Source organism: Zootermopsis nevadensis, unplaced genomic scaffold, assembly GCF_977971745.1.
Source record: "Zootermopsis nevadensis isolate Lab colony 2312 unplaced genomic scaffold, Znev_1.0 Znev_ptg000021l, whole genome shotgun sequence".
In the NCBI taxonomy this organism is placed as follows: domain Eukaryota; kingdom Metazoa; phylum Arthropoda; class Insecta; order Blattodea; family Termopsidae; genus Zootermopsis; species Zootermopsis nevadensis.
This window is the reverse complement of record NW_028259153.1, coordinates 13719261-13741314: the sequence shown is the minus strand read 5'-3', so window position 1 is coordinate 13741314 and position 22054 is coordinate 13719261. Positions and strand designations below refer to the sequence as shown.

Sequence of the window (22054 nt, the reverse complement as noted above, 5' to 3'; positions counted from 1 at the left end):
AAAGTGAAAAAAATATATATTACCATTATTTATAACGTTTTACAATGTGTCGCGTACTGATTCTTGTACTAAATCGTAATTTTTACATCGCTGATTTTGAATAAAAATTATAAATACATTCATCTCTGCAATTACGTATGTTTCGTTAACGCGAATTTGCTCCAATGAGATCGATGAATCGGTAAAAGCTGTTTGTGAAATGTAAACTTTTGCATATGCGAGTTTGCTCTTATGCAATTTCATTTCTGGCTCTATAAACTTTCAAAGGACTAATTTAATCTCTGCAGAGGTACCGGGGTTATATTTACTACGATTTTCTATAGGTCGGCGTCTTACATGAATGCAAGTATCGCATAACAGCAGAGATGACTGTACACATCAACCACATTAAAGGATCCCAGTCAATCGCGGGGACCAATGAATTGCCGATTGTAAGTGTATAAAATATATTTTATAAATTCCCTTTATTTTATTTACGTTATTTCAGAGCTTTAAATGTAATGCCATTATATTACTCGTCAATGTTTGGCTGCTGGGAACGTATGTCATTGACTTCCATTGATTTACATTATAAAAGAGTTTCAATTTACGCCGATTCCGTTTACGCCGGTTCGTCCAGGAAAGCATCCCGGGCGTAAATCGAGAGCTACCTGTATATTTAAGGCCTATATGCAAGCTTTTGGTAACTCGGTTGGTGAACAGATTCCGTCTTTTATTTGTGTAAGCCACATAAATACGCTATACATCATATTTGTGGATGGACACCTCCATATCATTTTCTGCGATGACGTTTGTATTCCTGAGAATCTGTTTGTGAGGTAGAGAGCTACAATTTTCTAAACAGCCATCATTGTAGCTCCAATTTTCGAATGCGTAAAGGAAGTGATTAAATCATTACGACATTGGTACAGTTAGATTATGGACAGCATCGATCAACGGAATACAAGAGTCTGACTGTCTATGTAAAAAAAGTTATTATTTTTAATAGATGGAATAATTATATACATTTTTTCACAATCTTTCTGGTAAGATGTCGTCGATTACTTTCGAAGTGATATCCGGTTCCGTCGAAAAGTAGTACTTTATATTTTATTGCTTTCTATTTATTTATGTTTATTTAAAGGTAATATTATGAAGTCCTTCTTTGAAGGGAAAATATGTGCTTTATTTTAATGCATATTTATGTATTTTACATGCTGGAGAAAAACATTTTGCACACTAAATATTTTATCCACTTTTGACCGAAAGTAGATCCTAGTTTAGTGATCTGTGGGTTGTGCTTGCTGACTTGGTGTGTGAAAATATTACTGTAATAATATTTTGTAACAATTTGTTGCATCTTAGCTGTTACTAAGGAAGATCTATTATTGCGGATTTATATTTGCATGCTGGAGAAATTATGTAATTAACAGTTGTTGCTATTTTTTTAGGAGCAGGTATCGAAATTTCTAATATTCTGTATGCTGTCGTTGAATCGCGGGTAAAGCACTCAACAGCATTTACACCAGTATTGAATACCATGTGAGTACTTATCCATTATACATACGAAATATGTTATTGATTGCAGGTAGCATGAAGACGAGTTGTATTGTACAAATAGGCTATTGTATTTCGTGGTTCGCATATCCAACTCAAAGTTCATTTGGTAAGTTCGACGGGATAGGGTATGCCTATTTGTCATTAACGATGAGCTATGTCAAAATAATTTTAAGTGAGTAATGAAGATGCTATTCTTAATTGCAATCAATTATTCGCATTCTCCACGTGAAGGATGTTACAGTATATTCATGAAGTTTCGTTTTTCGACTTGTATTCCTTTGTTTGTATAGGTATCGCGATCGTAACCGTGACAGAGGCCGTTCAGGAGAAGGGCGGCGTGGAGGATTTGGTGGAGGTGGTGCAGGTGGTTTTGGCGGAGGAAGAGGATTTGGAGGAGGTGGAGGGAATAGTCTCAAGGGTAAACAGCCAGGTGAAAGGCTAAGGAAACCAAGATGGGATATGAGCAGCCTACAACCTTTCCGAAAAGATTTTTACGTACCACATCCAAATGTTGTCAGCCGGTAAAGCAATGAGTTACAGTACTTTTGATAATGTAAGACATTTTCTGCAGGGATTCAAGTATTATACCAGGATGTGATGTAATTTTGCTGTTGAATATCATTTCAGGCCCATGCATGAAGTAATCAAATACAGATCTTGTAAGGAAATAACAGTGAAAGGAAACAATGTTCCACATCCCAACCTTGGTTTTGATGAGGGCAACTTCCCAGACTATGTCATGAGTGAGATCAGGTAATGATCACAGAGGTGGATAATTTTATTGCCAAATAGTTTATATTTGGTATTTGTGCTGAACATCAGCTTATTTTGCAGGAGACAAGGTTTTGAAGAGCCCACAGCCATTCAGGCCCAAGGCTGGCCAATTGCCTTGAGTGGCAGGGATATGGTTGGAATAGCCCAAACTGGCTCCGGGAAAACATTGGCTGTAAGTAAAGTATACCATAAAGGAGTGCACTGTTAGTAAAGTAAGGTTATTTTACCATAAGGAATCAGAGGAATTGATGCTTTTATTCTTTCATCATTTTCCCTGCCATATTTTAAAACCACATGCAAGTCTTGGTCAGTTTTAGAAGGGAAGATTATACTGTACATCCAAGTTTATGTTAAAATGGTGATGCAGTTCAAAGATTCATGAATCATATGTAGTACATGTATTTGATGATTGTGTGAAGAATAACACGAATGCATTTTCATGACTTGTAAATATATGATTTAAAATTTAAGGCTGATATAAACTGTGAATATTACAGAGAATTTATTAAATGTGCATAGTAACAGGAAGTATGAGTTTGTTAACATCAGACAATGGCTACTTTACATTACTTTTTTCCCAGAAGCTTAACACAGTTGAACATTCTAATCTGTTATCATAGGATGAGTTGGAGCTCCAACAAATTATTATTGAAATAATTTATTGGTGAGTTTGCCCCTACATGAGTGTGATTCCTTTATTGTACACACAATTACCCAATGCATGGGTTTGTGCTGATACAATTTCCTTATAAACATAAGTTCTCTTGACTTTCCAGCAAACAGCATTTGTGCCTGTTGTGTAGATTAAAAAAAATGAAGATGGTAATAAGTAATTGTATCCATGAATAGCTTGTGTTCAAGGCCATATAGTTTTGTTATCCATGCTACAGTTTTATTTCAAATATATTTTGCTTTTTTTTTTTTGATGTACTGCTGACAAACTATAATTTATGACCAGATATTTTTGTAGGATGGCAAGATATGGATTGATTGTTCATTTTTTAAACTCTTATTCTCTTCCACAACCTGTCATAATTTATACTCATTTTCTTGGCTGGATTTTTATTGTTTTCTATATAGTGTTGAATTAAGAAATACGTGAATGATGTATTGGAAATTGAATAATTATGTATTTTTCCTCAGACCTTCCAGGTAGCTACCAAGATAGTACATACTTCAGATTAGGCCATGACCACTTGTTCCAAATCTTTTCCAATTCATTATTCATTTAGCATCTCATCTGATTAAAAGTTTTGGCTACTGTGACAGTATTATTAACTATAACACAAATGAATAAGCCTAAATACATGTGTTGTTGGGGCAAGTTCCATTTTCCATAATTTTTTCTTATGTTGTGCTTTGAATATCCTTTTGCTGTGTTTGTCTTTGTCTCTTTCTCTTCTGTAAGTTTTATTCTTTGCTGTCATGCCTGCCATTCCATCATGTGTTCATGTGATACTTCTCAACTCTATGTTCCGAGTAATCTTGATTCAAATTTCATGATCTTACTGTTTGAACTGTATATATTGTATATATTTCTGAACTAATCCACGACCTTTCACATTTTGTAAATAGTTTGGTTATGTGGGTTAATATTTTGCCACGATGTACTGTAAAAAAGTGTTCATATCTGCTGTCTGATTTTATCAATCTGTTTCTTGTACATCAATACCATGATAAATAAGCAGTCTCTTGTAAGTAGAGATATTTTAGATTTCTCGAGAAAGTGGATTTGTCTGTCAGTTTTAGTGACATTTGGTTAATCTGTTTTTGTAAATGATACTGAAGTAGTTATAAGGAAAGCATGAATATACTGCTAAAAGAACTACTAGAATTCTTGATATGGTCTAGAGAGGTAGCCTTGCTTTACAACCTACATTTCATGTGTATTACATTTGATGGACTGTACAAGAGCAACAAAACCAATTTCATTTTCTTCCAGTACATTCTTCCAGCAATCGTACACATAAACAGCCAACCTCGTTTGCTCAGAGGTGATGGCCCCATTGCATTAGTGTTGGCTCCAACCAGAGAATTGGCTCAGCAAATCCAACAAGTAGCACAGGAGTTTGGAGCGTCATCACATGTCCGTAACACCTGTGTTTTTGGAGGTGCGCCAAAAGGTCCACAGGTAATACATGGCAGTACAAAAAATTATATGGTGTTACTGACTCAGGGCAGGGGATATTGACCATTTCTTTGCTCATATAGGCACGAGACTTGGAACGAGGAGTGGAGATATGCATTGCCACTCCAGGCCGTCTGATTGACTTTCTGGAGAGGGGAACTACCAATCTGAAGCGCTGTACTTACCTTGTTCTGGATGAGGCAGACAGAATGCTTGATATGGGATTTGAACCACAAATACGCAAGATCATTGAGCAGATTCGGGTAAGATGATTAAAGTAGCAAAAGGCACAAATTCTTTGATTCATCATTTGTTCTTCAGTAAACTTGATAAATATGGTAAGAATTTCAGTAACTGCCTTTCCTTCTTGATTCTGTGCGGCAGCAGATATTAATGATCCTGGTAGCTTTATTTCATGCCTGGAAAATCAGAATGTAAAGTGTGTAATTACTTTTAACCAATAACCAATGATGTTAGCATATGATTGTTTGAAAATCAAGCAAGGTATGTGTTGTATAGTATGAACAAAATGGAACTATGAGGATGTGTGTGTTTGGCCACGCTTATCAGAGAGATAAACACTTATGATTAGTTGACAGGGAATAGGCAGTGGAATGAATGTTAAAGCTGTTATTTGTGAAACACTAGCATCATACTAGGCATATTCATTGACAAAGGTATGTGAATTTGGTTTTGTGTTATGCATAAATTTAGTTTTATCCATGTTTATTTTAAACTGTCAAACCAGGGTACAGGATTTGACTGCAGATACTGTAATGTAAACAAAGATGTTATTGTGTTGTAGCCTGATCGTCAGGTGCTAATGTGGTCTGCTACATGGCCCAAGGAAGTGCGTAACTTGGCAGAGGAGTTCCTCAATGACTACATTCAGATTAACATTGGTTCACTTCAACTTGCAGCTAACCACAATATTCTTCAGATCATTGATGTGTGTCAGGAATATGAGAAGGAAACAAAGTAAGAAATTGTTATGAAAATGTGGCATAGTTCTGTTCAACCTACTCTGTGCTCTTTATTCGCAGCCAAATGTTAAAGAATTGTGTCTTTTTCTAGCAAAAGATGGGAAGATGATTATTTAATTTTAAGGTTTTCTTCCATGTATGAGTGGAATTTCTGAAGTTTCTTATGTATTTGTAGCATGTGTTACTGACAACAAATCAGTATAAATTATATAGCAGAACATTTGTCCCACGTTCAACATAAACACCTCCAAGGCCTCTTACTTCTCTCACCATTGAGGCACATGATCAGTCGCAATGATATAATTCTGTTGTGACAGTTTTGACGACATCTGAAGATAGTAACTGCTGTCCCTGATGTGGATTCTTCATCTGAACAAAAAAGTAATCACTTGTCTACCATAAAAAATGCAATCAAGGAATGTGTCTCTCTTGCTTTATCAATCTGTGGAAGTGAGTTTAGGTGACATCATGTTGATCATAATTCAATGTATACGGATCCAATTTTCTGTGCTACACCACCCATGTGTAGTGTAAAGGTGCAAGCACACTACAATATTTTCACTGTTACTTGATGGCTGCATGTAAAATGTATGTGTGTTTAAACACTTCAAGCATGTCCTTATGTTTAGTAAGTATATATCTGTAGGGGAAGTCTTTATGTTTTCCCCACTTGGTATTTATCATCCTTTGAAGAGTTTCATAAGGTGGAGTGTGGGCCTATAACCTTCCTTCAACAGGTATGGCACACTCATTTTACTTTTCCCAGCAATACATGGAATCCGATCACCATCATCGCATCTGTATTCATGTAACGTGGCTTGCACTCTTTATGTGTCCTTAATCTCAGCCCTGTGTTGGCACATGCAATTCCTCACATCCAGTATACTAATATGCAGATAATAATAATAATGCTACTCTTAAAGGTGTCCACTTGCATAAAGCATTCTCTCTAGCTGTATCATATATGAAACTTCAGAGTTCCCTTGTAACATTCAATTTTTGTTGCCTTGACCACTAACTTCCAGGTTTTACTGAGTTTGGCAACCAAATCCATTGTCTCATAGGGAACCATTAAATATGGATTTCCAAGAATGCCTGCTGGGTAATCACACTTTCACCTCATTTGATCATTGTAGTTATGTATCAGTAATGAACAAACAAAACAGAACTGAAATGTCTTGTAGCATAATTTCCAATAAGGAGTGAATTTGATGATGAGAACCTTCCATGAATTGTTTTTCATCCCACATTTTTTGTCTCCTCAGTTTATACTTGTAATTTTTGGCTGAGTAATGCTATCACTTCGTTGGGTAAGTCAAATTTTGTAGCCTTAGTATACCACTTACATTGAAATGTGCCAAGACTGTAGTAAACTTCAGATTCAGCTGCATTGATTCTCCTGGGGACTTTATATTACATCTTTGGGATGAAAATTCAAAGGTAAAATATCACTATATCATGATCTGGGATATTTAGGAATTCATTTTTCTTATAATAATAAATATACCAACACACATCTTACCTGAAACTATTCTTATGCCACTAATAAACTTTTTAGGTTACTGAAGCTTCTGGAGGAGATATCACAAGAAGAGGAGAGTAAGACTATCATATTTGTTGAAACTAAGAGGAAGGTTGATGATATTACACGAAGCATTGGCAGATACGGGTGAGTGTTTATGAAGTGAATAAAATTATGGGGATTTGTCTTTCCATATACATCTCATCTCAAAAACCATTAAATGGATTTTGATGGAATTTGATATTGCAAATGCTAAGAATTGTTGAGAATCTATAATTTGGTATGATTTGGTTCAGTATTTTCTCTGCTTTACGTGGTACTTCGATTGAACTTATCAGTTTTCTCTTACATTTCCTAAAGAGAATTATATGGTATAGACTGGAGATATTCAGTTCTGCAACTTGTATTTGAAAAATGTTTCAAAACTGAGCATTTAATAAAAATCAGTGCAAGAAAATAAATGCAGGTTGTATGCAGTGTGAAATCTATAGTGAAATTAATTTATGATTGGTGGACTTGTACGTACATTAATGTATGTCACAGCCAGTTAAGTGTACAGAATTTCAAAAAGGCACATTTGAAAACTATTTACTCCATTGAGGACAACTTTGAATTTTTATATTTGTGTTATGGTTAATAAAATCCTTGGCCATCAGTCATGTCACTTGGTTAAAAACGTTTCAGGTACCGGCTCTGTTTGCAACATCAGGGCTATAATAAAATGCCAGGATAGTATTTTAAATTAGGCCATGACCTCTTTCTTCCACATCCTTTCTATTTTAGTATTTGCTGTATAATCTGAGCTACTGAAAAAGCGCTAAATAAACCACAAATAAATAAGGATGGAGATGCTACTGCAGTTGTACCATGGCTCAAATTTGTGCTGTGTCACAGTGGACTTCTCTGGCTGGTTCATCCATATGTATCTCACATGTTCTGTTTTCATGGATCTGCCAATCTGTTTAAAACAGATGGTGGTGTTACTGAGTATGAATTACCATAATAAAGTGCAAGCAATATTGAGTGAACTTGTCTGCAGGAAGCTTACTCTAGATCTGTCTTTGAAAGTAGAGAGACAGATGTCTTCCTTTAAAAAAGTATAACACGTTTATGGGTCTGTTTCACCCTCTATTCAGATAATGGAGCACTGTATCATCAGTCATTCAATGTCTTTAATTGTTGACAGGTGGCCTGCAAAGAGCATTCATGGTGACAAGTCTCAGCAGGAACGGGATTATGTGTTAACAGGTATGAAATTTCTCACTTGTTTATATATTTAGTCACCATCTTGCCTGAAGCAGGTTGATATTAGTTGCTTGTGAGCTGAATTTAAAAATATTTATTTATGTTCATAGTATCATAAGCCTAATTATTCTGTAGGATGTGAGACTGAAGAAACTAACTGCACATATAAAAAGAACAGGTGTATGTTTTATTTTTTTACAGTTTTATTGTAAGAAGTTAACACCACCACCACCACCACCACCACCCCCACCCCCACCCCCACCCCTCCAAACATCCCAGGCCTGTTTTCTGTGTTAGTTCCATTACTGTTCTTTCACCTAATTTTTATAAATAGTTTTGTTTTATAAAAAAATCATTGATGAAAATATGTTTGCCTTTTTTAAAATATTGATAATTTTAAGAAATACATGTCTTATACTCCTGCTCCTTTCCAGTGCTAAAAGTCATTGTTTCATGGTTAGAGCTGCTTTAAAATAATTTTATTAGTGCTAGGTATAATGTTATTGCTGTGGTTCTTGGCTATAGTTGAATGTCTGCATTACTATTTTCTGTGAAATTTAACTATAGTCTGCATCACAAAATTTCTCTATTTTCAAAGTTTGATTTAGCTCCCTGAGAAAGTAGTTTTGTGCATAGTGTTGCCATGTACTATGTAAAATATGAAGTTTAATGTAAATATCATATGGCTGTTCTGCTGTTGAAAGTTGTGTTAAAAGTGTGATTTTGTTACATATGGTGAAATTTCGTAATTTTAAGCAAGTATATAGTAAAATAGGGTTTTGTAAATGTACAGGATGGCTCATAAATTGTTAACTAATATGTAATGTTGGTTAAGACTGAACTATTAATGAAAGTTAACATTTTGTGACAGTCTAGTAATTCTTGTAGAGGGCAGTAAGGATCACAGCTGACTTGCAGTGCACTACTTTTTATATGCTGCTACGAATAGGCAGAGAGGTTGATCATCTTTCAACGATTCTATTCTTTTTCAGAGTTTCGAAGTGGGAAGGTAGCTATCCTGGTAGCAACAGATGTAGCAGCACGTGGTTTAGGTAAGTATCGACTTACAGCACAGGGGTTGAATTATGTTGTTCTGGCCACATGTGGCCAAGTAAGGTCCCCTGTTGCCATTACACATGATTTGTGTTTTATTATATGTTATACAGCATATTAGCTTCTTATCAAGTGATACTTTGCTTTTAATAATGCAGTGTGACTGTTTTCCTATAACATTACTGAGTTTCACATGAATTCCCAGGCTTTATCAAGTTTGGAAATGTTGATAAATTTAACCCTTCAGTGAATGATTGATATTTTGTGCATATTTACCTGCTATGAAACTATAAATTTTTTAGTATAACACCAGAACACTTGAAGTTTAATGATCTTGGTATTTGATTGATAGTTTATTGTTACCTGGGTTTTCATGACTTGTCAGGTGTATTTTTTGTTCACATGGTTAAAAATGTAGCTACTTTAGAGCACCATAAAGCAGAGACTGCAATATGCTTGTAGAATATTTCTATCCATGCTGAAGGTTTGAATACTTTTTAGGCCCATTCACTTGTAGAGTGCCTGTTAAAATCACTGCTTTTGCAAGTTTCTGTACACATGAAAAAACATGAGGATCACTGAACAGATTTTTATTAAATTTGATATCAGGAAGTTTTACTAAAATTTGGACAACAATAATGGGCACTTTACATAAAGACGTACATGTTGCTGTCCTCTTGTGATGGGTCACAGAATCTGCAGTCTACTTTGGTTACCATAATTACTGTGGTTACCTTCTTGTCCTTTGGTTTTCAATGCTGGAGTTCAGAAAAAATTCTGCTCTCATGGATGAGTTGCATCCAGTACTGTAGGTTTTTTAGTGTTTCTGCAAATATTATGGTTTCCATCTTCAGGGTGAGTGTATGTTGGGGGTTTTAGGAACTTTTATGTAGAGCAGGCAGGAGGTGGTGAGTGGGATTTGAGGGCCCAGATGGTAGAAAAAAGGAGCAAGCTGCTATTCAATCAGTTACAAGTACGTGGTTAAGGAAAAGAAGTGTTAAAAACAGTTTTGATGATTCCATGAATTGAGAAAGGAGGTGGTGAAGTAGTGTATCAAAACTTATTTCATCATCATGTGGTCCTAAAAAAACTTGTCAAAACTTCATTTGCTAATGATTGGATAGTTTCCTTCTCCTTTGATCCATCAGTCAGGTCATTCACATGTTGCTTACTGCTTACTACCTATTGCCTGCTCTGCACAAGGCTTTCTAGAACTCCCGATGCATATCACCTTTAAGGTGGCAACTGCATTGTATGCAGAAACATTAGAATACCTACAGCATTTGACATGGTTTATACCTGAAAGATGAAGTTATATGTGTGGCTACCGTGGTTAAAAGGCAAAAGTCAAATTCTAAAGACTGAGCCAGAGCTCTTATGCTGTGTGTACAGTTCATACTTTTTTCTGTTACATTGTTATATACCAGAGAGGAAAAAACATCTTGTTTGGAGCTGTTCTTAGCAAGATGACACAGAGTGATCAATTCAGAAAAATGTGAATGTGTAAGGTTGAAGAATATGTTTTCTGTGATCATTTGACTCTGCAAACTGAGTATTGTGCTGTGTCACAAGCTTTATTACCTACAGAACCCATCAGCACACAGTAATACTTATTGTAGTTGACTGACCCAGATATATTGACCTGGAAGACAAGTCTTGCCACTGTAACCACCCCTCTTAGTGACATTAAGAATACCTGAAATATTTGTCCACAAATTAATATTTTCTGAATTAGTATTTGTCGAGCAATGCTTATCTAATTTTTGTATACAATTCATATCAGGGCATTTCTCATTAATGATACTGTGATGCAGCGAAGATACGAACCTACTGGGCATACCTGTAGTTGAGTCAGTTCTCCAGTGTCTGGTCAGCATAAACTTGTTTTAAAGCGAATATTGTCAGCGTATGGTGTTGCAGACACTCTGAGGTCTGATACAGTTATAACTTCAGCAATTAACATTGTTTTATCTTTTTATGTTACCTTCTATTCAACTATTAGTTATTAGTTATTAATTTTAAAATTGGAAGTTACATTTTTGTCTCTTTACTTTCAGCCCTTTAGAACTGTGTCATATTTTGAAATGAAATGTGGCAAGTCTGAAATGTTAATCATATTTTGCATACATTAGCCCTGTAATTGCCAGCTGTTGAATCAGGTTTACATTTAATGAAATGCTCATAAAACAAAATTTTGTGTCCAAACTGTACTATGACATGTATTTTAACCTCTCTTCTTGAATTGGGATTTTGAGTGAAAATGTGAGAATCAAATAATTTGTTTAACAAACAGAGTTAAAAATGTTATTGCCATCTTCCATTGATGTTTCTGCCAAGGTGGGTCTTTTTATGATGGTCTTCATTCTTTCTTGTCTTCTGATAAACAGTTCGCTTGTATGTGTGTCCACTTTGTCTATCATGTCTTTGGTTTCTCTGGTGGTCATTTATTGACTGTTTTTATTCTTGATCCTCTAAAAGGAATCCTGTTGTCATCCATACTTAACACAATTGTATCCTTGGAGCACCATTTCTCATAGATTTCTACTTTCAGTTCTTTAACATATACTGTAACCCCTCATGCATGTGCTAGTATGTCATAAATTTAACGTAAGACTTAAAGTTGCCCTAAGTAGTTTTAAGAGTCCATGAAGTTGATATTAAAAAGAAAGGTTTGTTGCTTTTTTCATTGTTGAGATGTTATTGTTTTGTGGACTGTATCCAGGTATTGAGGTAACTTGATTTAATTTTCCTTTTACTCATAATTTGGCCTGCCTTGACAGAAGTTATGAAATAGGTACTTTCATTGAATGATCTCTGCATATATGAAGCAATTCTTTTTTATTTTTAATGTGGAAGATTGCTTATACATTTGCATTATGTATTATGTTCTTGCTTTTTCATCAGTTGGCAGTTCTAGAGTTGGTGTATGTGAAATTAGGTGATACGTAATTGTTTGTTGTTTCAGGGTTCTGTATATTGCCTAATTCTCATTACCTGGTGAAGCAAATTGTTCATTATTAAATGCCAGTGCCTCCCTTTCTTTTTGTTTTTGTTTTGAAGACAGTAAATGTGGTGGTGGTGGTGGTGATGTTTTGAAAATAATCATACTGCACTGAGAAAAATTATATTCAGCTTCAGCAACAGTTTGTGTAACTTATGGCATGTTTATTGTAACAGTATAACCAAAATTTAAAAAAAAAGTCTGAGCTGCATTGTGCTATCACAGAAAGTGTGCAGAAGAAGAGTTGAGTTGGGGTATGGAGGTGAACAATGTGTATAAGATATTGTGGCAGCGGTGGCCAGACTGGTTGACAAAATAGGAAAAGCTGATGCCCGATGCTGTCAGGTCTCACTGGAAGGAAAGATGAGAAGTGTGAAGACTGGATCACTATGTGACAAGTTGAAGATTTCTTGAGTTAACCTATTCCCTTACTATTGTCCGACTGCTGGACATAACCTCCGTGCTTTGTAGACTTCATAGAGGAAAAATTTAATGCTTTTATGTTGGTAAAATAAGTGGATGGGTTAACACTGTCACTGAAATTTCAGTATCTTCACTGAGGGTTCAGACAGCTCTCGACACAAGTCTTTCCTTGATGTGGTTGTGTGAGTTGTGATAGTATGCATGTTATTCTCCCTTGTAGCATCTGTTTGGATGCTGCTGTTATTCACATCAGTATTGTTTGTCAGTGTAAGGTTGCTGTTATTCTCCTTTGGGCATCAATTTTATATTTGTCAACTAATCAGTCTGGTTTGTTTCTATTTCAGAGGCACATGCAAGATAAAATTAAACGTGATTCTATATACGTCTGGCAGTGCCTCTGATCGGTTGGTTACTCCTCAAGGGCATCGCCCGTACTATTGGAAGCCCGCGGGAGAGTTAGCCAGCCACAAGCCATTTAATCATGCCACGATTGTCCGCACGTTTCCTCCTTCTACCCCCCAATATGTTAAACCTGTGAGCAGTAGGTAGGGACTTTCAGTACAGTGCTAGAGGTTATGATGTGCTCCATGTATTGGATGATTTGAAGGTAACTATTGCATTAGTAACATAAATGTAACCGGGAGGTGAACAAGATGACTTCATTGATTGTGCTTTCATGAAATTACATTGACAGTGAGACTTAATGTCCAAGGCAGTATTGAGCAGAAGGCTGTATTTGTTACTTGGGCTCATAAATTTGCAAACATTAACTTAACACCTCAGTCATTAAATTATTTATTCTAAAGTAGATTTGAGCAAGATACAGTATTTCAATAAAGTGATGGGCTGGCTAGTAAAGTGATTGGCTGTAGGCTGGACAGTCAGTTCAGTTCCTGGCAGGGGAAGAATGTTTTTCTTTGTCACCAAGTTCACATCTGTTGTAGAGCCCACTCAGATACCTATCCATGTGTACTGGTGGCTTGTTCATGGAGAGTAAAGTTGTTGGAAGTTTGAGAATGACCACTAGTCTCCACCTAGTGCCAAGGTTAAGAATGTGTGTAGGATTTGACACTTAATGTTTTGTTTCTTTATGTGAGCTGTTAAGATTGGCTATTTCACTGTTGCATTCTGCAAGGAGGAAAATGACATTAATTTCTGGAGCATAGTCTTTATTGAGAAGGTAACATGAAATTCTGAGGTCCTCTGTAAACATTTTGTAACATGATTTCACCTCACCCTACTCCCCAAGCTGGAGGACTGCCCCTTCCTGGCTTTACATGCCTTATACTCTATATATTTTAGCCCCACACTGTTGGAGACTCTTTCATACATCCACAACCTGAGGATGTGCCTTGCTATGGCAAGAAGAGATACTTTTAATGTCGTCATTTCAGATTAAAGAAATGAATATAAATTATTTAATTGGATTGGAATACACATACACATTGTAATTTTAACTTTATTTGCTTTGAAAGTTTTATGATGTGTCTTTGTATGTACTGTTAAGTCATTCTAAAAATGGCAGATTTGTGTCTGCAATAAATGAACATAAGGAAAATATTGTGTACTACAAATTGGAATACACCTTTTCACTCACTGTTTAATCTCGTTCTGTACCTCATCTGCGGTTTTGTTAACAATAGGCAGAAGTATCTTGTTCACCTTCCTGCTATTTGATTAAACTATGAATTAGGTACTGTGAGTATGTTGAATATGGTGATGTGTAAATTCTTCTGATTATCAGTTTTGTTTTCAATTCAGATTACTTTTTGCATGTGTGTAATCACTTCACATTAGTTTTTACTTGCATTATGTAACCTATAACAACAGTTCTGTTTTATTCAGATGAAGCTAGTGATATTTTAATATTTCACATAGTATAAACGTACTCATAGGAGGTTCATTTTATTCAGATGTTGAGGATGTGAAGTTCGTCATCAACTTTGACTACCCACAAAGTTCTGAAGATTATGTCCATCGTATTGGACGTACAGGTCGTTCGCAGCGTACGGGCACAGCATACGCATTCTTCACACCTAGCAATGCAAAGCAGGCAAATGACTTGATTGCTGTTCTGCAAGAAGCCAACCAGGTCATCAACCCCAAACTTCATGAGATGGCACAGATGGCACGGTCTGGTGCATTTGGAGGAAGGAGTGAGTGAAACCCTACATTGGACACATTTGAATTTTGTGAATAATTTTATGTCTTTCTGTTACCTATTCCTGTTTAAACGTGTATGGTCACTTAATTCGCAGCGACAAGCTTCAGTGTTCAGGAAATTGCAGTTTTAACAGATGTGTGCCTAATAATAAAAATATTTGAAGCACAGTGGAACCCCAGTAGATTTGCAATGCTAAATATTCACATATTATAACAGCACTTTGTTCATACTTAAACAGAACATTGTATATATTGAAAGAAACATGGTGTCTAGTCAGAGCATTCACAACAATAAACAATTGAAACTTCCAGTTATTGTTTGATTATTGTTTATTGCTTAATTGTTGAGTACTATTCAAGTCATCACTTTAATTGAAAATTAGAAATTGCATTCTTCACTGACCAACTACTTTTGATGTGTGAGATTTCAGTCAGAGGTTCCAGTTTTCTGGTTTTAAGATTCAACTGAAGTGACTTGTGTATTCTTGATATCCTTCAGAACTCTTCATTGTTATGTACATATACTGAGCTGGTGAACTTAACTGTGTACTACTAACATATAGAAGCTCCTGACTTTGAGTATCAGATCATTGGCTAACTGTCTTGAGATTTTTCATTTTTCTCAGTCCCTAAACACAAGGCAGGAATATTTCCATAAAACTTAACATGACTGTGTCCACATCCTGCCAATCTATCGTCCTCATAATTGAAGTTGTGTAATATTAGAATTCACATTTTAGTACATTAAGAAACAAAGTCCTACTTCAGTACATTTGAGGTTTCCTTGTTAATACTGCATTGTCATTTGAATAAAAATTTCCTTGGATATTATCCATCGTCTAGTAAAATATAAAATATAAAAAAAATTATATTTTACTAGACGATGGATAATATCCAAGGAAATTTTTATTCAAAAGACTTCACCATCGTCAAGAAGTTTTAGATTTGAAATACTGCATTGTATTCTATTCATCATATAGAAGGAAGTAGGTAACCAATAAACCTTAGTTGTTCCCCTATTTGACATAGCAGCACCAATCCTCATAGTCCTTTTGGTACTAAAGTGGTGAAGAGGTAAAAATTACTAAGTGAAGTTGAAGGTTGAAGCAATTTCATTTAAAATGTAAGCAATTCTCATTATTTTGACATGTGTGGTACCCAGAAGACTTTGGAATGAATACATACTGCCTTGGAAACTTCATGTTTATAATAGTACACCTAGGTTGGGAATGTGGCGTTACATTACATGTTTGTTCCAGGTCGGAGTCGCTGGGGCAAAGGTGGTGGTAATGATAGAGGGCCACGTGGCAGTGCCAGTGACAGAGGACCTCGAGGTCGGGGTGATGATAGGGGACCTCGTGGAAGGGCAGGAGATGACAGAGGTCCTCGAGGTGGTGGTGACCGTGGAGAGCGTGTAGATCGTGGAGGTGACCGAGGTGGTCCACGAGGAGGTGGTGACCGTGGTCCAAGGGGAGGAGGTGCAAACAGAGACAGGGGTGGGAGATCTAGTCGCTGGGGAGACAAGAGCCAAGACCGTGGAAGCAGGTTCTCAAACAATAATGAACCACACAGTGCAAACTTCCAACCATTGGGAAATCCCTCCTCAGGCAGCAGGGGAGGGTTAGGACAAAACAATGTTTCTCAGATGGGTGGGCGAAGTGGTTTAGGGCAGAATCCACCTTCACTGTTGAGTTTGCCACAGCAGCCCCCACCCCCTCCCCCACCACAGGCAGGAAACATGAACCATTACCAACATAACAGTAACAAGAACTCTGCCCCTACTCCATACTATCAGCCCAACAACCCTCCACCCAATATGACTGGCAACAATGTGGGATATACAGGGTATGGCCAGTACCAGCAGATGAATGGCTATGCCTACAGTCAACCCCCACCACCACTTCCCAAAAATTAGGGCAAGATATGTGTTGTGACTACTGTGTCAGAGCTTGTCACTAGTGGCAGCACATTCCAGTCACCAAGGCCTTTTTATTATATTATTTCAAGGGCATATACTTGCTATATAACATTTTAAAAATGGTTTCATTTTTAGAGCAGATTGCAGTCATACTGCTCATGAGATGGCCTGTGTACAGCAGTCAGAACTGACTGATGATTAAGGGACTGTTTTTTGTTCCATTGCACATACACAGCAAAATATACTTACAACTAAATCCCAGGGGACCTGACAGTCTTTCTTCTTTAGATATTTTTTCATTCAACACTTTAAAATGCCATTGCACATTCTACATTACCACTGTGTTATGATGGTTGTTCAAATGAAGAGGCCATAAAAATTGTCTGTATGGGGATTGAGGTAGGCATCCTGTTGATGCAGCAGTTAATGGATTCTCTCCACATAGAACAACCTGGGCTGCTTCTGGAACTATTGCACCACTGAGGGCCTTGATATCTTTGTCTGACTCAAATCTGTGGTCCTTTAGAATATTCTTGAAGGGGCTGTAGGCATGGGAAATCATATGGTGACAGGTCTGTACTGAATGGGGGATGGTCTAACACCTTCCAGTGCATACAACAGCATGTCCTGGATAGTTCAGGCCATATGCCAGGATATTTTTCCTTTATGGCAGTCCAGAGATCTCGATTCCACAACAGTGCCTTGCATTGTAGGTGATGTCAAGGTCCTTGATTCAGTTTGGATGAAGACATGAAGGCCATGGTGGTGCAGTGGTTCCAGCTACAGCTCAAGGAATTCTTTTGCAGAGGGGATTCATCAGCTGCTGTGTGGATGGAATGCCTGTCTGAGTTCACTTGGAGAGAAATTTTCCTATGAAGACATATGTTTCTGTTTAATCAAGATTTCAATTTAAGATGGGTTTCACTGTGCTTTTTGTAATGTATGTATTTTAATGTACAAACTCTATTATACCCCCCCCCCCCCAAAAAAAAAAAAAAAAAAAAGTTGACGCTAGACTAACTCCTTTCTCTTCAGTCCAATTTTACTGTTATATTATTTGTGTATGGGAAAATTTGGTAAACTGGCCATTCCATGAGTACATATGGCAGTTCTAGCACACCTTGTTGTATTGACACGGACACAAAATTATTATTGTAATTTCGTATGGCTGCTGGGGGTCACAGGAGCTTACCTTAGTTTTGCTAGGGATGAATTATGAATAAACTGTTATTTTTGTCTTCTTTTCAAAATTGTGCTTTGTCAGTATTTCCTGCACCGTAGTGGCAGCCTCCTTCTGCGCAATATGTAATGTGATAGTGTCTTGATTTCATCTGTCATGTAATCTCAGTCTTGCAGTTGTTGACTGTAACAGCATCATGTATTTCACCCAGTCTGTAGTGTAGGTATTTTATAAATTGGAAATAAAATATACAGTAATATTGTGCTCTATATTTTATCAGACAATGCCACTGATTCCACTTTTGCCCTCTTCTCATCTTACTAATGTAAGTACAATCTGCAGTGATGCAAGGTTTTGCTTAAGTAATTGTTAATATTGGCTAATGTTAAGAAGTTATTCAGCTATGGTATGGCTAAACTAAATGGTTCAAGGCCTTCCTCTAGCAAATAATATTCATCCAGAAAGTACTCTGATATTATGGATTCTGAGACTTCATCACTACCACAAAGCTTGAAAATTGCTACATATCATGTGCTGTTTGATTCTGCTTCATAGTGTATTTCTTGTGAGATACAGTTTGTATAATCCTTTTATCTGAATCAAGTTATCTCAAACGATCTCTTGAGGTTTACCAACAAAACTTCTGTATCCATTTTCCTCTCTCCAATGCATACTTTATCTCCATCCTATCCTTGGTTCATTTAACACTACTTTTAGTAGTTCAGATTATATTGTGTGGAATGATGGGATGAACTGTATTGGCAGAAGATTGCAAGTATGAAGTTGTGCAATTTTCTTGTTCTAAGTTACTTCAGCTCTCATAGATTCAGATATCCATCATAGTGCTTCATTGTTGCCCTCACTCTGTTCTCGTAGAGGGGGGCTAAATGAAACAGGTACATTTATTGATTTGTTAATATTGAGGCTATTTTGGAGGGGAGGTCAAAGATAAAATTAACCTGTACTGAATCATGGCAAGCATTTTTTTAATATAACATCTTTATTTTTATGTTTTAGGTTCATGTCAAATTGTTAGTTGTGTACCACTATCTTCATGTCTAATATAGTGGATAAATTCACATTTTTGTGTGCTTGTGGGGAAACAGTAAATTAAAAATGATCTTATACTAGACTGGAACAGTGCAGTGACTGACTATGGAATGGATAACAGGTTTGAGCCCTGATGGGGGCAGAAGATTTTTCTTATAGCATCAGTGTCCAGACCAGCTGGGACTGACCCAGAGTTGTATCCAATGGGTTGTGGTCCTTTCCTGGGGGTAAAGCGCAGCTGGGGCGTGATGCTGACCATTCACCCCCATCTAGTGCTGAGGTTAAGAATGAGTTTGAACTGTACATCCTCTCCCCCAGGTGCCTACATGGCATATAGTGGGACAGCTTTACTTGACTATAATTAGTAGAAGTAGGCAGTTTTGATTTTCTTCACCCCTGTGGCCCCTGGAAGTCACCTCTTTTACAAATATAACTTTGCAGGCATAGAGTTTGATGTGCCCATTTTACATAATCTTTCTTTGACCCCAATAATCTTCCATGTCAAGTGTATTTTATTCCACTGATCAACTTTTCAGCAGTTGCATTGTCCTGCAGAAAGATGTCTTCTCTACCAGACAAATCCTAACACTGATGTAATAGTTTACACAAATGCAGAAACTATTCTTTGTAATGAATCAGCCAGATTTTAAACATTGTTTTCTTAGTTCTGTATTGATTATAAAACATAGATTCAGAGGGCCTTGACTTTGTATCAGAAAACTGATCATTGAATGCAGTGTATAGTCTATGATAAATGTTGAAATATATGTTGGTTTACCATTTTTTAAAATCATTTATAGTGGGACAGCTTTACTTTATTGTCAGTTACAAACATATGAAAGGGTCTGTTTTCATGAGACTTATGGAAAGATGTTAGGTTCTGAAGGTGTTAAGATGGGAGAGATGATGGTACCATAAGCCTACACTCCCTATGTGGAATGTAGGATAATTTATGAAGGAACATCTGCTTTCTGCTGCAGGCTGTATTTTTTCCCACACTAGTCATAGGGTTTTAGGTTATGCAATGCCTTAAAAATTCTTTACAACTTAAAGCAGTGGTTTTCAATGTCTTGTTTCAGTTGTCCTAAATTAGTTATAAATATAGCATCTAAACCTTTGGGATAAATGTTTGCCATTTATATAACTGGGAAACTCATGACAGCATCTCTAGCATCACCATTCAACATCACATGCATTCAAGGTATTCTGGATATGGGTTCTAATTCCATTTCAAGTATAACGTAGATGACGGCTATCTTCTGGGCTGTTGCACCATGTAGTCTGGACCTCTGAAACGGTGAACTTCTACCAGGCTACATGGTACAACCCAGAAGACAGCCATCTTCAGACTCACTGCTGTGAAAACCTCGAACCCTACTAAGTGTAACACTACTGTTTCATAAGAGATTTATTTGCATTTAACATGTAACATGGCTATTATACATTATATGAAAAACTAAGATGACTATCAATTGTTTTTAGTGGTGTACTTCCTCTTGGGGTACCTTTGAATCATTGAAATCTATCTGTTCTTCAGGAGTATGAGGCCAGAATGTGGGTTTGTTCAGTGGATCTAATGCCTGCAACAGGAGATACAGATCATAATATTATCTTCAGATGTCTTGGCCATCGTGTTTCGAGGAATTTTCATTTGCCCTGGATGACAAGAGATAAAGAGGATGGCCAGCAAAACCTTAAACATAAACATGGAATTTAAACAGCCATGGTGGGGGCAAGTTATATCACACTCAGATCGTACTCTCAAGAGTACCACACTTCACCTGACTGAGTGTAGATTTCTTACCTCGAGTTCCATTCAAAATGATATAAAACATTAGCAACACAATTCATAATTCAATTGTATGAAAGTTTGGATGTAAACACTTTGCAAGAGAACTATTTTAGAAATTTAATGTACTTCCCCATACACATTCTTACTCATCACTCTTGGTTGTTGTGAGCACAAGTTTCAAACAACTTCTAACATATAGCACAAACACAATGCATACACATGATATCCATATGCTGAATGCTAACCTCATTAGTTATCAGAAAGGTGCTTACTATGAAGGAATCAAATTACTCAGTACTCTTCCAGTTAGCATTAAAGATTATGACACGATACAGATGTATTTAAGCCAGCACTGAAAGATTACCTCACTCCTACTCGATAGAATTTGCTCCAATTGAAAATGTTAAATACTGTAAATATTTATGTAAACATCTGTAACAACTACTTATTTATAGTTATACTGGTACTGTATTCATATTATGATAAACCACAACCTTGGATTGCACTATGGTTTATAATGTAAATAATTATTCTAATGTACTCTATTCTAACCCACCAGGTCTGGGTATGCATCCTTAAAGTCTTCCATTGTCATCTGTTCAAATGGGAGTAGGCTCTTCAAACGGGCAATTTCTGCTTCATAACCAGCAATTCGGGCATCGGACTGCTTCACGAATTCTTGTACCTCCTTCAGCTGAAAGCATAATTTGGATCAATAAACAAATATCGTAACAAATTTCAATAGCGATTTTAAATGTGTAACAATTACTAACCGCCTCTTTCTCCTGCTGGTCAATCTGGGGTGTTACATTATCAGATGGGTAAGGAATATTCAGAGCCTCGTATTTCTTTCGGAAATCATCAACCATGCCTTGTATCGGTACATGGGTCGTGTAATAACCCCAGTTAATTTTGGGCGCGGCTTCCGGATATGCCATCATTCTGAAAAATCAAAAATTTCAGTTGGCTGTTCATTTCATTCCTACAGAGCAGTTTTTCAGTCACTAACAGCTATTGTTAAATTACCTTCGTAGATACCCATCAGATTTCGCTTTGAACGCTGTAAAATACACCTTCTGGTTTTCAGGCACTCTTTCTGCTAATGCTGTCCAATTTATGGACGACTGTGTTATACGTCGAGCTGCCATTATTTAATTATTTTTGGCACAACTGCAGTCCTCAGCACTATGAAACCAAGATGGCCGAGCAGATATACGACATCGCACTACGTTACGATAACTTTCACTGATAGCTACCGAATACAACCGAAAGGGGGAAGAAAT

The 22054-nt window shown here is 36.7% G+C and overlaps 2 protein-coding genes across 2 annotated transcripts; one reads left to right on the top strand and one right to left on the bottom strand.

Annotated features, from left to right (window-relative positions):
- The first annotated feature begins 1235 nt into the window (after window positions 1-1235).
- On the top strand, window positions 1236-18188 carry LOC110831617 (uncharacterized). The gene is made up of 13 exons (XM_087352323.1): window positions 1236-1291; window positions 1431-1521; window positions 1830-2060; window positions 2167-2292; window positions 2374-2485; window positions 4256-4444; window positions 4525-4704; window positions 5247-5419; window positions 6983-7093; window positions 8133-8194; window positions 9184-9243; window positions 14582-14824; window positions 16091-18188. Coding segments are annotated over exons 2-13 (2145 nt in total). The 5' UTR covers window positions 1236-1291; window positions 1431-1519; the 3' UTR covers window positions 16747-18188.
- A 2184-nt stretch (window positions 18189-20372) lies between these two features.
- On the bottom strand, window positions 20373-22019 carry ATPsynD (ATP synthase, subunit D). Its single transcript, XM_022067819.2, has 4 exons — window positions 21798-22019; window positions 21545-21713; window positions 21328-21465; window positions 20373-20559 (listed from the first exon to the last, which is right to left on the bottom strand). The coding sequence occupies exons 1-4, from the start codon at window positions 21917-21919 to the stop codon at window positions 20458-20460; spliced, it is 531 nt and encodes a 176-aa protein (XP_021923511.1). The 5' UTR covers window positions 21920-22019; the 3' UTR covers window positions 20373-20457.
- Window positions 22020-22054: the final 35 nt, after the last annotated feature.